Source organism: Heptranchias perlo, chromosome 31, assembly GCF_035084215.1.
Source record: "Heptranchias perlo isolate sHepPer1 chromosome 31, sHepPer1.hap1, whole genome shotgun sequence".
Taxonomy (NCBI): domain Eukaryota; kingdom Metazoa; phylum Chordata; class Chondrichthyes; order Hexanchiformes; family Hexanchidae; genus Heptranchias; species Heptranchias perlo.
The window spans coordinates 18,230,719-18,248,409 of record NC_090355.1 but is presented as its reverse complement, the minus strand read 5'-3'; the positions used below and the strand labels follow the sequence as shown (position 1 = coordinate 18,248,409).

Sequence of the window (17,691 nt, the reverse complement as noted above, 5' to 3'; positions counted from 1 at the left end):
GTAAACTAGACTTCATAACACTTAGCGTAACATCAACCACAGCCTTGCTTTAAAAGATAATCTAAAGCAGTCCAGATCTGTTTCTCTGTGATGCGCCTGATCTGAACTCATAAAATTCAGTGTGGAACCTCATTTTCCTAAATATACTATTTAGATGAAGTTTTACAGGTCTGTGATGCAGCCTCTGTTTCCTTCAAAAGTGTGGCGCAAATAGGGGCACAATAGATTGGGGACACAGTTTTCCTACCCATGCCAGCGAGTCTGTGGGAAATTAAGGCTGTGATGTATGTTGTATGTTGTTTCTGGGCATACATTTAGTTGAGCTAGTTGCTGTCTTCTCTAGCATGGTGAGGCCCTTTTGTGTTTCAGGACACACAAAGGTAGCCAGTCTCAGTGAAGTGCATAATACGTTATCCACTCTTCTATTAACCCTTTGACCCACTGTTTCACCCGAGAAAATCCATTCTAGGCACAAAAAGTCATGCTTGGAAATACTTTTATTGAAATTGTATTAAACGATTTATTGAAGTATTTTAGGTACTCCATGACTTTCACAACTTGCAACATTGTGTTGATGATTATGCTGAAGAATACCTGCAGTATTAGTCAGTCAGATTTCATGTGTCCTGGATAAGATTTTCAAAAGGCTCTCGTTGCTGTGCCACAGCGTGGTGAGATGACAAGTTCCCCTTCATGACCACAACATTGCTGGGTGGTGACTGGAGCCTAGAGCTCTTCTCCCAAGAACACTGGAAGAACATCTGCAAATTAATCACCTTGGGTCACTCTTCTAGTGTCTGTCTCAAGCAGAAAAGCAGGTTGTCTGATTGCCATCTCAACTCGGGAATAGGAGAGAGATGCTACTTCAGAGGATAAAAGAAACATGAATTACAGGAGGAGACTTGAGAAGTTTTTTTTAAAATCTGCTAGAAGAAATTGACATTTTCTGAGGCATAGTATTTTTACAACTGTACTTAATTGTACAGTTGGAAAAATACTGATTACATATTGGGGAATAAAATTACAAAGTTGTATTCATCAGTCAAGCCATCTATCACACACTAATTTACAGGAGGAAATTGCACAGTAACGTTAGAACCAGAGATGTAAAAGAGCTGCTTCCAGAATGGGGTTACAACACAAATTCTAATTATTATTGACTAGAATAATGAATAAGTTACAAACAATGATGGTGGTTGCCTTTGAGAATCCAGTTTCAGGAAGAAAGGGTTAAACATGCAGCTGCACGAATACAGTAATTACAGATTTCATTGGGAATTAAGATTGTTAATGAGCCTTAAATCCTTAATTCCGATGCCCCACAATTGGGCTATTCTTCTCTTATTTTGGTGTTTTACTTAAAAATACTTTTACACAGCATATGTGCTCAGAAGTAATATTAAAAACCCAACCATACGGTAGGTGGAATGACAAAAAGTTAGAAAAGTACATGAAATGATTTGAATAAACCATTATGCATAAACGGGAAAAAAAACATTAAAATGTGCATCTCATTTGTTTCTGAAGCACTCTAAACATGATTGCTTCTGTACTTGAAGAAGGTATTTAGAAAGGTTTTTCAGTTAAAACTTTGCATGTGATTTTGTACAGTATAGTAAGTTAAAATCAGGTTGCAAAGGTTAAAACGAAGCTTCTATTGAATAGGAAGTGATCTGTGTGAGATATGATGCTTTTATTCAAATGTGTTAATATCGAGTTTGAAGTAGTTCTTTCAAAGTAGAATTTCTTTTTGGCAGTACTGCTTATATAATGTTTCAACCCATTAACTGCAGTGGCACTTCCAGTCTGCTGGGGTATGTTTTTCCACATAGTGAGCTCCTGACCTCAGGTCGACTAGGATGGTGAGGGGTGAGTAGAAATGAATTTCTTTTCCACAGAAGAGTAGAAATGTTGGAGGGCAAGCCATGCTCGGTCACTATTGTGCACCTCCTAGTAGCCAGATCCAGAGCAGCATAGACCTGGGAGAGGGTTACTTGACAACCCCTTTGCTAGGCAAGTGGTAAAACATAAATCCAGTGATATTGTAACAATACTTTTTCACCAGATTCTCGGTCAAATTACATGTTTTGTCCCATACAGTATGTAGTCCGTATCAGTAGTTAATGAATGATATCTACAGTGTACATGTTGAACATTTGATATCTTGGAGGATATTGCAAGTTAGTAGCACATCTAGGGTTCATATGATGTCAAACTCTAGTGCAGGAAGTGGAATCCACAGTACCTGATAGTTTGAGACATGAACTGCACATAGCAGACTAGTGTATATGCTTTCTTCTGCAGTTTTGGTTGATGGAGATGGGCACTTGTTCTGCCCCAAGTAACTTTCAGGCAGCTTACTTACAAAAACACAGCTTTTATTGTCAGGCTTTCTCTTCTGGTGAATGCATTCTGAAAGTTATGATGTTACCACACTAACAAATTGCTGGGAACTCTGATCTGATTTTGGAAGTGTCAGTGTGATTTAGCTCTCTAAACCCTAAGCTAACTCAGAAGTGATTTACTCCCAGTTTGGTTGCTGCAGTATGAATGTACCATAAAAGAATGAACTTCAGAAACTTTGGAAAATTTTGTCAAACTGCTCATAGTCAGTCCTCAAGCAACAAAGATGGCACATAGGATTCCTATTATGCTCCACACAAAAAAAAAGCATCAGGCAAGCTCCTACTCTGGTAAGAATGAGTGATGTATGTCCTCATACTTTCTTTTCCTCATATTTTTAGGCTAACTTGAGTAAGTTCAGTTGCACCCTCTCCTCCAACTGCAATATAAGTAGCAGTCCAGATGAGTGGCATGATTATTTAAAAAAAGGTATAACTGCATAACACTCCCTTATAAGTTATAAAAGTATGAAACAAATGAATGACCCTCTAGGAAGATAACTAAACCCAACATTTATTTTTAATTGTGTAGCACATGCCTGGACCTAATTCCATAAAGGAGCGACTTCATCTCAGCACCAGCATCTTAAAAATGGTTGTGATGCATGTTCTGCCATTTCACTCCATTAGTCTTCCTCCCCACCTCTGTTCAAAGGATATGATACTTTTACATCAGATAACAACAACTTGCAGTTATATAGCATTTTTAACATTGTAAAATGTCCCAAGGTGTTTCACGGGAGCGTTATCAAACAAAATACAATGCCGAGCCACATAAGGAGATATTAGGACAGGTGACCAAAAGCTTGGTCAAAGAGGTAGGTTTTAAGGAGTGTCTTAAAGGGGGAAAGTGAGGTAGAGAGGTTTAGAGAGGGAATTTCAGAGCTTAGGCCCTAGGCAGCTGAAGGCACGTCCGCCAGTGGTGGAGCGATTAAAACTGGGGTGTGCCAGAGGCCAGAATTGAAGAAGTGCAGAGATCTTGGAGCGTTGTGGGACTGGAGGAGGTTACAGAGATAGGGAGGTGCAAGGCCATGGAGGGATTTGAAAATAAGGATGAGAATTTTAAAATAGAGGCATTCCTGGACTGGGAACCAATGTAGGTCAGTGAACACAGGAGTGATGGGTGCACGGGACTTGGAGTGTGACAGAAGGATAGTAGTTTATACTTTGGAAAATGTTTTTATTTAAAAAGTGTAGCTTTAGTTCACTTACCCGCTCCTCAAATACAAAGATTTGCAACAAGCTAATGCTTTGAAGCTAAAATCAGCTTGATATTGAAGTCACAGATTTCATTTACCACTTTTTGCTGCACCTCTCTGCACATCCTGCTGGCTCACCTTGCAACATGCTGCCTCCTATTCTTCTGAAAATGTCAGGCACGCTCCTGTTGGTCCATTTCCACTTCTGAAGTCCTGCTCCGGCTTGTAAAGCCATTACCAATCACACTTGCTCTTTGAACCCTGCTACTGACACCACATGTAAAGGTCAAAAGCTGCACTTGAGATCTGGAAAAGCTCCAGCGACTCACCAGGAGGGATTCTCAAGCTTTTTTGTTCTGGAATCAGCTCAGGTTTTAACTCCAGACCTGCACTACAAATATAAATGCAGCCTTGTTTCACTGATACCAGGAAATGCCATCCTTTGTATAAATAAGAGAATAATAGATATCTGGGAGTCACTACAAGACAATAATCTATTTGTGGAGGGGGAGGTCAGGTGGCTTCATCAAACCACACAAGTGAGTTGAATTGGCATCTGAACTGAAAAGTAAAATTGCTGCTTCAAAATCACCCCCTGCTTCTATTTATTTTTCTATTGGCTTTAGTTTTATGTGAGGATTTTATGGTTTTGGGTGTGTTTTTCTGCTGTCCATGTCTTTAATACATAAAGATGTTTACACTAAGGGATTAATAATTGACATACCTACCACAATTGTACTGTGAATTCCCAGTCAATTCAGTAACGAGTCTGCGTTTTAGCATTGTAATGCTCTATACTGTGTTTAAATAGATTCCGCCTTGGATGCTTGTAATTTTACACAGTAGCACCATTCCTAGCTGCTGAGGAGCCATTAAATCAAGGATCCCTATTATAAATGTTATTAACAACTTTCCCAGGTTAGAATTAACACAATTAGTGACAAGTACTTTGAATCATTAATTGAGATTCTTTGACCAATCTTTAATAGAACAATCTCTTTTATAGGGAAATACTAATAGTTGGTTATGTTTAGAACTCTGTTTATGATCTACAGAAAATGATATATTCAGTCAGAATATTCACAGAATTCTGATCAGAATCAGATAAGTAACAAACCAGGAACAAACAGCTGAGATTTTAGTAACACTGACTGATGTAGACAAATAATACTGATAATTTTACGCACTGAGCCAGTGTAATTTATCCTCCTGTAACCAGGTGAAATCTTCACGACTATGACTTTCTTAAGTGTTACTGAAATTCAGACAGTCTATTTTAGGAGACCGGGTGGCACATTGTGTTAAAACGTGTCCTTTGATCTGTGGGATTTGCATTCAAATCCAGCCCAGACAGATGGGATAAATGCTTCCTCTTTCTGCTATAAAGGTCCTATATAAAATGAGTTTGGGCAGTTTGAACCTAGTTCCTAACGGGCATAGATCAACAGCACAAAGCTGCTCTAAATACAGCTCTAATTAGCAATCTCGCTCCGAGGCCACAGGGATGGTTTGTGTGAAAATTGGAAACATTCACGCCCTTGCAGCAAGGCTTGCTGTTGTGAAAATTGGTTTAAGGTGCATTTGAAGGGATAGAGTGGAATGAACTTTATTCTGCATCTGGACTGTGTTATACCTGAACTGGAAAGTGGTTCAGTGGGTGTTAAAAGTGGAAACCGTTTCCATTCTCCAGCACTGGCATCAGCCACCTTCATCAGCATTAAATTCAACCAAAAAAATTAGAAGACCTTAATTATAAGAATAATAAATTGTTTAAATTTTTAGGATATTTCCCACAGTATCTCAGTGTCTTCCCTCTCCTTTTTTAAAAACTGTAACAGCTATGCATTGAGCTCTGATAAATACACTATAAAGTTTTGGTTATGCACAAGATAGCAGCTGGTGTTAAAAACAGCTGAAATGTTTAGTTTAATAGTTGATTGGCAGTACTTTTCAGGGGCTGTATGTGGCTGATGCTACATTGAGTTGGAAGCAGCTAATTTAGGCTACGTGTAAACGAATCTATTAATGAAAAAACTGGAATAATACCAGAATGAGCAGTTTTGTCTTGAATGTTGGAAGATGTTAAAGGAAAAGTTGTTTTCATCTGCTTTGTAACATTGGGAATATGTAAGTGACTCAGAAGCCTGGGAAAACTAGGGAGAGTGGGAAAAAAAAATCAAATTTTAAATAATGTTAACAAACTGCTGAAAACTTCTCTGGCTTGGATCTGTCTTACTGATTCTTTTTGAATTATTCCTCAACACTGAAAATGCCTTTCTTTAATACTGTAGGTAACAATTAAAAGCAGCTTCCTCCAGAATGGCGATTGTGCTGAGACAGATGTACCAGCTAGGACCTACGTTCTATAAATTTCAGCCGGTTCTTGTTCGATCAGTAGTGCAGAGCCGGATAAGACCTGCAGCTCTGTTCCTGGACAACTGCAAGCAGTGTGGGGTCCTGCATGTAATACAGAGCCGGCAGCTGGCTACCAAGAAGACCAAAGGTAATCACCCTCCCTTTTTTTTAATAATATACAACTGTAGAAATGGAAAAGGTGTTTAAGTTGTTGAAATCATTTGACTATGTAATGGTTATATTTGTGATACTATTATAGAAAGTTGTCTGGTTCAGTTCAGTTTTTGTAATAATAAGGGTTGAAGATAGTAAGGGTTGAAGTACTGGTTCTCCATGATCAGAGTCATGGTTTAAAATGTAATCTTATTTTGGGCTTGAAATCCTATCATCTGGAACCCTGTTGTGTGGTACGTAGACGTGTACCGTACATAGACATTTTTTGGCATCCATCTCTGAACTCTGTGCATACTCTTGCTTGTTTATGAGTTGGAAGTGTTTACAAGGCCTTTCCAAGTGATCGATAAAATATCTGTTGGTCACACAGCCAATAAGATGCAAATACAACCACTAGAATGTAATTGTAAGGTGGTTATCAAATGTTTGCTCAGGTGAGTTCAGCGACGATTTTGACTTACTAAATTTTGGTAAAATACTTGAAAATGAGCAGCATTATAGCACTGCATACATTACAAAGAGTTCTTTATGAGCAGTCAGAAAACAAGAAAACATCCTTCTTAATTTGATATACAGAGTATAGAAGTAAAAAGAAGTGGCCTAATCACTGAAAAGACCTTTACTCCAGCTCCTTTGGTATACAAATACAAAATGACTCACCCTCAATCTGACAGCTGTGGCAAGTAAATCTATAAAAATTTAAGTGATTTCAGCTGTTTACAGATGAGCTCTCGGTGGTCATTTACTGTGAGCTGAGATTACAGTAGCGTAGTTCATAGTTCCTTTATACTTGCAGTTCAATGCACCTTAACTGTTGCTGTTTGTAACTTGTAGTGAAAGCTAAAGGACAGCCAGGACCTCGAGTGAACATCAATGCTGCTTTAGTGGAGGACATTATTAACCTCAACAAATTAAAACAAGAAATGCTGGAAATCATAGAGAACCTCAAAGATGATTATGGGAAGAATCTAAATATAAGAACCTCACCAGGTAAGCTTTATAGATGTACAGTGTATTTTGGTATGCTTAAAAATTCATTATAGCTCCTGCTGTATAAAAATGTAATATTTTAAAAACCTGGAGGTTTTAGAAATAATGAACATTTAATTATACCATGTGTGTGTGGGCTTATTCATGCTGGTTTATTGCTCAGCTGGAATTGATTTTTTGCACAGCATGAGCCTTCCAGTGTGACTATATGTGCTACCACAGGTCACCCAGAATTTTGCTTTTGCCACTCACCACTTCTTTCATCAAGTTAACCAGCACAATGCCACACAAACAGCTATCTATAGTCCACATAACATTACAGAGGAATCCTAAGCTGCTCTTTGCTGCTGTGGTCAAAGTGGCTGCCAGCACATTACAATGTGATAAGAATGTCTCTTCTCATCAAAATCACACAGTCATAATATGCAACAGGACGTTGACCTCCATTTTACTTATTTTTATTCATTATCCAACTAAGCTGATTTGGCTCCCCACTATGTATCCAATACCTAAATCGCTGCCCAAATAGTCACTCATTTTGTTTGGCAAAATTGACCTTCATTTCCACTACTGTGCAGTTGTGAGGCTGTTATTTTGGTGATGCAGCACTATTTTAATAGTCAAGTGCCTGAATTAAGTGTTCTTGGGTTTCCTGAAACTTGCCCCGGGCTAAATTTCATTACATTCTTTGTCTGAGTGGTAGAAGCTAAAAAGTCAAGATGGGTAATTAGCCAAATTTTATATGAAAAAATCTATGGTGTGAAACCTTAATAACTTCCAGAAATCATTGTCTGAGGATCATGGCTCTGTTTCTGTACCAAAAATGCCCAGTGTTCAATTTTCACTTTTGGAGAATATTGTTATTCAGCAGGAAGCTATCCATAATTATTATCTTTTCACCAAACCATAGAGTACGATTTTACTTACTGTTCGCAAAAGCGTTCTGTTAAATAAAAAAGGAACATAACCCCTCTCTCTTTCCTGAGTACACGTTATAGCCTTATGAAAATTATAAACATTGTATTCCATTTATTTTTTCTAATTGTACATTTCAGTAATCTGAATTTGAAAATTATAGAAAGGTGCTGTTAAAAGTTTATTCACCAGAGTGGAAAGTTTCATTTTGAAAGCTATATAGGTAGGACATTAAGTACTCAAAATGATTAAAATTATATATCAATTTAAAAGGAAATCCAAACACTGGTTGCAGTTATCCCAATGCAAGATTCCCAAGTCTTGATGTTGCACACTTATTTTGAGTGCATAACCATGCTTTGGATGTGCTATATTATATTTTGAAGCAGGAGTTTATATCTTTGGTACTTTGGTCACCCTGTAAGACCTTCCACAGCGCCTCTTTATCATGGTCTTGACCAGGAAGAATCCATTTTTGCTAATAGCTTCCTGAAAATGGTTTTTGTAGGAGGCATATGTCAAAACTGTCCAGCAGAAGTGTTTGCAGATGTGATGGATTGGTTTTCCATGTAGGCTGACAGGTAACAGCATCCCAAGGCAGGAAAATTCTAATTGTCATGAATCCATTTGCAAAGAAACAATTTAGCTGTGATCCAAATATCAAGCAAGTTATCAAGTACCGAGTTCTATCACTTAAGGAATTGTTTCACCTTCACTGATATAAGTACTGACATAAAACTTTCAAATAAAGAATGTTGGTTATATTGAACTGCAAAATTTGAGAGAATGAGCTGCCAGCCATAAAATTAAATTCACTTGTTTCTGACCTGTAGTGAAGTGTATAAGAATTTTTGGCATGTGGAATAGTAGGAGCAAAATAATACCCATCTTGTAACATGTTGAAGCACCAGCCCCTGTTGTTTTGCTTATTTTTATGTCAGAATAGAACGTTTGACACCTGAAGCTGTAATTGCCATACTGTATGGTAAATAATAATAAATAGTTCAATGTGTATTCAGTGAGGTGTTCAACAAGTCCCAATAATACAGTTTTATTAGCTGTAGGTGAGTTGAATAGAATAGGAAAAGTGAATTATAGAGACAGAATGTGAACGGATGCTGGACTGTAATGCTGAGTCCTTGATTTATTTATAATAGAACGGTCTTCAAATGCCAAGGTTCTTTTAGAATCGATTGTGGGGTCTGACATCAGTATTTCAGTCCATGTTTACTGTAAATAAAAAGGATTATTAAAACCATTATTATTGTAGTGTTGACTGAATAGTTATGTTAGTCAGGCTTCATTTACTACCAGAATTGATTTTTCAAAACTCCTACTTATTACCATTAAACCAAAATTCCTTTCAGTCAGGTCTGTAGAAGGGAGTTGTTAATTCAGGTAGATTTATAGAAAATATTCAACTCCTTCTGCCTCATGAAGGCTATTAACATAACTAAGGAGGACTTTCTGGAAATATATATAAAATTTAAACCATAATGACTTCATATTCCAAGATCAAACCTCTGCAGGAGATTCATCCTCACTTGGATTTACAAGATAATGCCCTACTATCCATTGTGATTCTCTAATATAGTTACTTGAAGATGATCAATTCATCAGTGATTCTTTTACATCTGACTCATTTTCACAATGACATAAGTAGCCAGAAATAGCTCCATTAATATTTCTGTTGCTGCATGGTGCAGGGATGATGTGGTGTGAAATCCTGGGATTGGCAGGGTTACATCAGGTAATTGATTTATGTTGATAGCAGTCCACAAGACTGGTCCAGCAGCTTGAGACTTTCATGTATTGTGGAGGAAACTTATTTCCGAGTTGATCACAGGAAAGAAAATAGCAAATCCGTAGAATCAGCAGTTTTGGGTTTTCTGTCTATTTTCAAAATGGCTGCTTTGTGGTTTCAGAACATAAAATGTGTCACAAACAGCCAGTCACTTGTAGCATGCCTCCCCATCACAAATTGTATTTGATGTATAATTGTGTATTGCCACTAGGCAGTTTGTTAAGAGATAACATTGAGCTGAATTTCAATTTTTTTTGCAGGACCTATGTTCATTTTATATGTAGGTCAGAGGTATGGGAATTTTGCAGTGGATTTACAAGGAAAATTTTACGTTGAATACAGGGAAGCCCTGTTTGTGATCTGTGAACATTCAATTTAAAACGAGCACATTTACTACTATAGAAACATTATTTAAAAATGCCCCATTTTACATTTTACTTGATCTTGCTTGTTAAACATTGTCATCAATGTGCTGAAAACATGATATTTCCTTTAGGTGCTTTGGATCATATAACAGTTACTACTAACAATGGAAAATTTCCATTAAACCATCTGGGACAAGTCTCCCTGAAGTCGCCTCAACTCATCTTGGTAAATATGATGAGTTTCCCTGAGGTGAGTGAATGTATAGAATATGCACAATGTTTATGTACTGTAAGTGTGTGTTTGTGGATACAATTAGTGGTATGTGCTTATTTTACCTTTACTTGGTATGTAGCTAAATATTAGTCGAGGCAAAACATTGTAATTCTGTGTGTACGACGTTGATTATTCAATTAAGAAATTGTATTTCGGTGAAAAAATGTAGTAACTCTTTTGTCATAACCTTTGTAAACTATAAGAGCAAAATGTACATTTACAAAATGTTTTATAGACTAATAAATTCTTTATTTAAGTGCAGCTCTTAAAGTACTTAAAAATCCTAAAAGTACCAAGTATAAGAATCATGCAGAACCTTGATTTTTCTAAAGTGACATTCAGAATCAGAGTGCCATCTTTAAATATATCTCACTTGAAATCAATGTGAAATGGTGATAAAAGTAAATAGAGATACAAAGCACTTATCTCGCTCTCTCTTTCCCTACAGTGCACACCATTGACTGAGGGGGGTGGGAGGCATGTTACCTCTGTCAATACTGCCATCTAACAGGCCACAAGGAGTTATGTTCTTCCCTTTGTTTTTTCCTCATTCTCAGTGGGAAGTGCCTATTCTCCACTTAGCACCTAGCCCTCATAGCCTCCTGAAAATTAGAAACTTGCTATGTGAGAAATCATGGGCAGGAACCTGTTGCTGTAGCTCAGCATCTTGGTACACCAGAGCACTGCTCTGCTTTTGCACTGCTTGGTGCAATGTGATGTGTAATATTTTCTAATCAATAAAAGTACTGTGAGCCTGTTAAATACATTTAATTTTTCAAAATTATGAAAGGCTTTGAGAGGGCAAAAAGTGAAAGATGGTTTCTACTACTTGGCAAATCGGTAACAAGGGGCCAGAAACTCAAGATTGTAACTAGAAGAGTAAGAGGGAAGTTAGAAGATTTTTTTGTGAAGAGGATTATTCAATCATGGAATGCTTTATTGTAATTAGCCATTGAGGCAGAGACTATGGGCTCAATTTTAAAAGAAACGTCAGGGTGTGATGGGGGCGGTGGGGGGGCAAAGAAAATCGTGTTTTTTCTTGGAGCGGGCAGAAATCCCAGTTCCAATACGCTGAAGAATGTGCACAACCCAGAGTCATCTGGGTGCGCGCGCCGTTCCCAAACCCAGAAGTCCTGCCGGCAATTAAAGCCGGCAGGACGGTATTTAAAGCACTAAATCACCTAGTTGAAGTAGTTTAAAAATGAATAAATGCAATTTACAATGAAGGCAAGCGATTTCAACGTACCTCAACGTGTTTCCCGTGCTGTGTGAAACACGCCATGTTGAAGGAGTCGTGTTTCAGCTGGCAGCCATTTGGACATTTAAATGCCTGTGTGACAAATGGGGATAAAAGGTGAGTTATGGCAGCAGGGCACTCAGTTCTCTTAGGCAAACTTTTGGCTGGGATATCTTTGTGTTTAGACTGAAAATTCTTGGTTTCCACTCAGAATTGTTCTGTTTACACATATTTACCAACTCAAAATGACACCATCAGGATGGGGGGCACGATGTCTGCGTTCACCACTACATCTGAGGACGAGCAACATCACCATCCTCGCCAGGCACGGCGTGCACTTCCGCCACTTGGAGCTCCACAACACAATGCTGCGTCACAGGCACCTGCACAAGGGGAACAACAGAGGGAGCGACGTCACAGGAGGCATTACCCTCGTCAGAGGGTCTACAGACCGAGGCTCAGCTTCCTGGACCTCTCTGAGGAGCAGTACATACGGAGGCTCAGAGTGAGTCACCAGGTGGTTGCAGACATCTGCAGCCTCCTTCGTGCCGAGCTGCTCCCAGCTGGGCTTGGCGACATCTCATTACCTGTCACAGTTAAAGTGGCCACTGCCGTCAACTTCTTTGCCTCCGGATCATTCCAGGGTGCCACCGGTGACATTGCCGGGATCTCTGTCGTCAGCACACAAGTGCATAAGGCAGGTCACGACGGCTTGTTTTGCAGGGCCTCGCAATAAGTCAGCTTCCCCATGGATGACCTCAGACAGACGGAGAGGGCAGTGGGATTCCACTCTGTGACTGGCTTCCCAGGTGTACAGGGTGCAATCAATTGCATGTATATAGCAATCCGAGCACCTCCACACAAGCCAGGACTGTTCATCAACAGAAAGGAGTATCAGTCCATCAACGCTCAGCTCGTTTGTTACCACTGCAAAAGATTTCTTCATGTTTGTCCCTGGCAGCTGCCATGAGGGAATCCAACATCCTGGGCCTTTTCCACGCACCGAACACCCTTAAGGGCTGGCTTCTCGGGGACAGTGGTTCATGACACCTCTGAGGAACCCCATCATTGAGCAATAGCATCGATACAATGACAGCCACATCGTCAACAGATCTATAATTGAACACGCGATTGGGCTGAAGATGCAATTTTGATGCCTCAATCGTTCTGCGGGAGCGCTTCAATACGCACCAGTGAGAGCGGGTCGCAATATAGTAGTGTGTTGTATCCTGCACAACATAGCGCAACAGAGAGGGGTACTGGTTGAAGAGGCCACATGCCCTCATCCACCATCCACATTTGCCATCCACATTGAGCAGGAGCAGAAGGAGGACAAACCCATGGGCAGAGCAGCGGCTCACTTGGCTACTTGTGAGGCCAGGCAGTCACTCAAATGTGAACGGTTCTCGTAAGATCAGAAAGTGAGAAGAGTCCAGTCCTCACACCACCTGGAAATACCAGCACCAACACCAGCTTCCCCCTCCCGACACAAAACAGTCCTGCAACAACACATACGCCCACTGTAAAGTGACCCACTGGGTGGCAGCAAGTGTCGCCGTTCATGATGAAGGACATGAAAGGGCGCTATCACAAAAGCCAGTCAAGAATGGTTAAGACATGGCAGTAGTGGTGAGAATGATAACATTTAATGTGACTAACAAACACCAAATATAAATGAAAAACATTACCATCTGTTAGACACCCTTGTGCATACCCTTCATGATCACAAATCCTTAGCCTTTCTCTTCCTACCGCTTCTACGTGGTGCATCCCCTGTGGCTGCAGCAGAGATAGTGGCAGGTTGCTCATGTCCATGGCCGGACTGCTTAGCTTTCAGCCTATGCCCTCTGGGTTTTGGAGCCTGTGGGGGCCCCTCTAAAGACTGCTCCACCTGCACCTGTGCAGGGGCAGAATCGGCCACCTGGAGAGGAGGCAGCATTGCGGGTACTGGTTGAGAGGAGGCCAACGGGTGAGATGTGGGAGCACTTTGAGTGGCATCCCCACTTCTATGTCCCCTTTTGTCTGCATCCCGCTCTTCGACCAGGCCCACATCACTCCTACCACCCTGCTGGAGAACAGTTTGGAGGACATGTGTGATGCCTTGGAAGCCCAGTTGCAAAGTTTCTGTCTACCTGTTTGAGGCGGCAGAATTTTGTTCAGCGTGAGCCCGAACGGCCGGGAGTCAGTGGCTCTGTACAGACAGAGAGACAGTGGCTCTGTACAGACCCCGGGAGCCAGTGATTCTGTAGGACTGGGAGGCAGTGACTCTGTACGGTCCGAGAGTCAGTAACTCTGTACAGTCAGAAATTCCCTCCTGTACCTGTGCCACTATTCCACTAATGCAGGAGTTGGACTCATCCATCCTCTGTTGTGGAGAGTGTGCGAGGCACCTGTTCCAGTACCTTGCAAATGTGCTGCTGTCCCTTAATCCTTTTAAAGGATGGCCCCCGGGGTTCAGCATCTGCATCTAGCTGAGCAGAGTCTGGAGACGAGTGCGCCCACTGACGCGGACTCTCCACAGCTGGCCCTGCCACTCTGCTCATGCTCACTTGTGTGTGGTGACTCACCAGGTTCCAACCCAGTTAACTGACCACTAGGACCCACCGAGGTGTGAGTATCTGCGCTGGTGGATGGCTCACTAAGATGTGATGGTGCGCCCTCAGAGGCCGGCAGCTCCTCAGAGGAATTGCTCTCTGCCGTCACTGCGGTCGTTGAAGGGCCTGTAAGAGAACAGAAGGTAATATTAAGCGTCATCACAGATGGGTCATGTTGTGATGAGCTTACTGAGGTGTTCAACATGCCAAGCATTGTTATCAACTCATGTTGTGTGCGATGAATGTTAAAGTTGTGTCACCAGACATTTGTGGTGTGCCAGTCTCAGCGTCCCCGATGGACAGACACTCGAGGGTGCGGCTGATCTGCGGGGCCTCATCCTCCGGGTCTGTGAGGACCACTATTTGTTGTGGCCCCCCTCCAGTACTCACCCTCTTGTGTGCATTTTACACTCTCTTCGAGAAGGGGAGAAAGTATAGACGTATGAGTGAGTGATGGTAAAGTGGTCAACCGATGAATGTATTGCTTCGGGTGAGGCTGACCGTGAAAGAGGTCCATCAGAGGGTGAGTATGAGACAGAGACATCGCATCGGATCAGGATTGGGTAATGGTGGGGTCACAAATGAGGAGGTGGGGGGGGGGCGCAGTACAGAATGAGTTGGGGGGGAAGGTGGGGTGATGTGCACCATGTAATGCGGGAGAATCAGTAAGTGCACTTACTTTTGCTGACTTAGTTAGGTCATTGAAACGCTTCCTGCACTGGATCCAAGTGCGGTAGATGGTGCTCCTGCTGGTGACCTCCTCTGCCACCTCGAGCCAGGCCTTCTTGGTGGCAGAGGCAGGGCACGTCCTCCTGTCGGCCGGGTAAAATAGTTCCCTCCTCCTCCTCACCCCGGCCAGTAGCAGCTGAAGTGAGGCATTGCTGAATCTCGGAGCAGCCTTGCCCCTGTGCTGCTCCATTGGGTCGTCTTGTTCTTTGCTCCTGCAAAATCCATTGGAGAAATAGCCCTTTAAATCCAGACACTCCAGCTGACAGCCTGTCATTGTCTGACACCCACTGCGCAGCTTTCGGACAGCAAACCCGGAAACAAGATTAATGGCCACCAATTAAGTTGCGATCGCGTGAGGAAAGATAAGTTTTTATTCGTCGGGTTTGCTGCGTGCCCATTGACCCCACTCCCCCCTGCTGCCATCCTGCTGCCCTTTTAAAATCAAGCCCTATATCATTATTTAAGAAGGGAATGGAATAACCATTTGAAAAGGAAGAATATAAAAGGATAATGGGGAAAGCTAAAAGAAATGTGATTCAAGTAAATAACTCCAGTTGAAGATCGAGGACTGGCCCTGGTGGGCTGGGCCGAATGGCCTCTTCCTATGCTGCAATTTGTATGGTTCTGTGACCTGTTTCGAAGAACACATTTTGCTGGATATTGTGAATGTACTGTATTTCAAAGGCTACCACCACAAAAAGAGCAGCGGGTTATACAGTTCAAATTCAAATTCTCGCATGACAAGATGATGGATTGTTCAAAACCTACTTTAACTTTTAAGTACTCCATTCCAAAGCATCTTTCATGAGAAGGAAATGAGCCACATTTCCACCTTGTATTGTCGTATTCTAGAACATGTTTGCTCGATAAACAGAGCTTTCACTACAATTGTGCAAAATTGCTCTGCCTACTCTGATAATGTCTTTTACTGTTATGAATATGGTTACAAAGACAAACATGTTCTGAATAGGACTGTCATTATAACAATGAGAGTTCTGCTATTCCTTTATCTGTGTGAGTTATAATTTGTTCCGACGCCCTGGCACACTACAGTTTGGTGGCACAAACTGTTTCTCTCCTGAAGGTGCTGCCTCATGCTGGGTATAGTTCTATGCCACTGGCAACCCACCAGTAATTCACCCAAGCAACCATTTTTAATGTGTGAGCCTAAACGGAGTATTGGCAGACTATTTGACCATGGAAGACCATTGTAGCCTTGCCATTTCTGTCCTCACCTAACATCCTCCGACATATTTCCCAGCAAAGGATAATGGGGTAGCAAACAAGATGGGGGCTAGCTCAGGAAGGCTGAGGAAAATAATAGTATCCTCGCTAATTCAGCATATACTAGAATTTGAACTTCAAACTTTCCTGGTCTGCATGACTCAGTACCACAAGGTGCCTTTACCTACTAAGCCATAAATGGTGCAAACTATATTTAGTCTAAAGTAAAATGCTTTCTTTAGTAACATATCTGTTGTGTGTGCATTACTGTTTCCAGGCTATCAGATTAAAGATCAAATCTCACCATCAAAATTTGAAAGTCAACCATGTCAGAAACTGCGTATTTTGGACTATGGGTTATGTTTTTCTAGTGCCTCTTAGTAGATATAACCCTCTATTCCCATAGTTATCTATATGTAATGTAAGTGGAAGCATCTTAGATTTTGACACATTTCCAATTCAATTGGAAAGTGTTTTAGGTTTATATTTTGGAATCACTTTTTTAGTCCAACAAACAGAAGTACAACATTTATAGCTTCTTAACAACAGCCAGAAAATGCGTTTGCATAAGTCACGAGTAAACTTTTTTGAATACTGAATTTTTCTGGCGGCTTGTATCCTGCAATAGGGTTGAACAATATTTTGAAAATGGTTTTGAGCAACTTCACAGTGTGGGTAATGATTCCACTGAGTGCCCTTTGCAACTTTCAAAATCTGATCATGTTTTCTTATATTTAATATGTGCAGAAATTATTGACTTTAAATTTCTAAAATACTCCCAAGATTAAGTATAAGGAATCTTACAAACACCAGGTTATAGTCCAACTGTTTTATTTGAAAATCACAAGCTTTCGGAGGCTTTCTCCTTCGTCAGGTGCATTCACACTCACCTGACGAAGGAGAAAGCCTCCGAAAACTTGTGATTTTCAAATAAAACAGTTGGACTATAACCTGGTGTTGTAAGATTCCTTACATTTGTCAACCCCAGTCCATCACCGGCATCTCCACATCAAGATTAAGTATGGCATTGATCAGGTACATTGTCACCATTTCCTTGACAGAGTGTCTAAAGCATGGAACTGTGAGCTGTCCAGTTTTTGCACTGTCTTTAATGGCTGAATAAGAATGCAAAATTACTGCTGGTTAATGATACTTAGTGAAATTTAGAGTACCTTGAATGCTGTGAGTAGAACCAGTCTAATTAACAAAGATTGGTTCCATATTGGTGTAACTCTGTAGATTTAAGTTTCACAACTGTAGAAAGTTTGTGTTATACAGTTAATGCAAGGCATGAAAGGTTTATCTTTATTTTATCACCACTTTCCTGTCTGCTTGTGACCATTTGTTATATAAAGACATTGGCGTTTCTGCTTTCATCACCAGAAAGGCAACCTGAGCTTGCTTTTTACATTCTGATTTCTCTTTGTGT

The 17,691-nt window shown here is 40.8% G+C and overlaps 1 protein-coding gene across 1 annotated transcript in view; it reads left to right on the top strand.

The window, feature by feature from the left end:
• The window catches only part of mrrf (mitochondrial ribosome recycling factor), a 42,489-nt gene that overhangs the window by 8,114 nt on the left and 16,684 nt on the right, over positions 1-17,691 (top strand). Inside the window, exons 2-4 of the mRNA XM_067969668.1 lie at positions 5,893-6,104; positions 6,965-7,120; positions 10,336-10,454. Of these exons, the coding sequence (XP_067825769.1) occupies positions 5,921-6,104; positions 6,965-7,120; positions 10,336-10,454 (459 nt within the window). The 5' untranslated portion in view covers positions 5,893-5,920. The remainder of the gene's footprint in view (positions 1-5,892; positions 6,105-6,964; positions 7,121-10,335; positions 10,455-17,691) is intronic.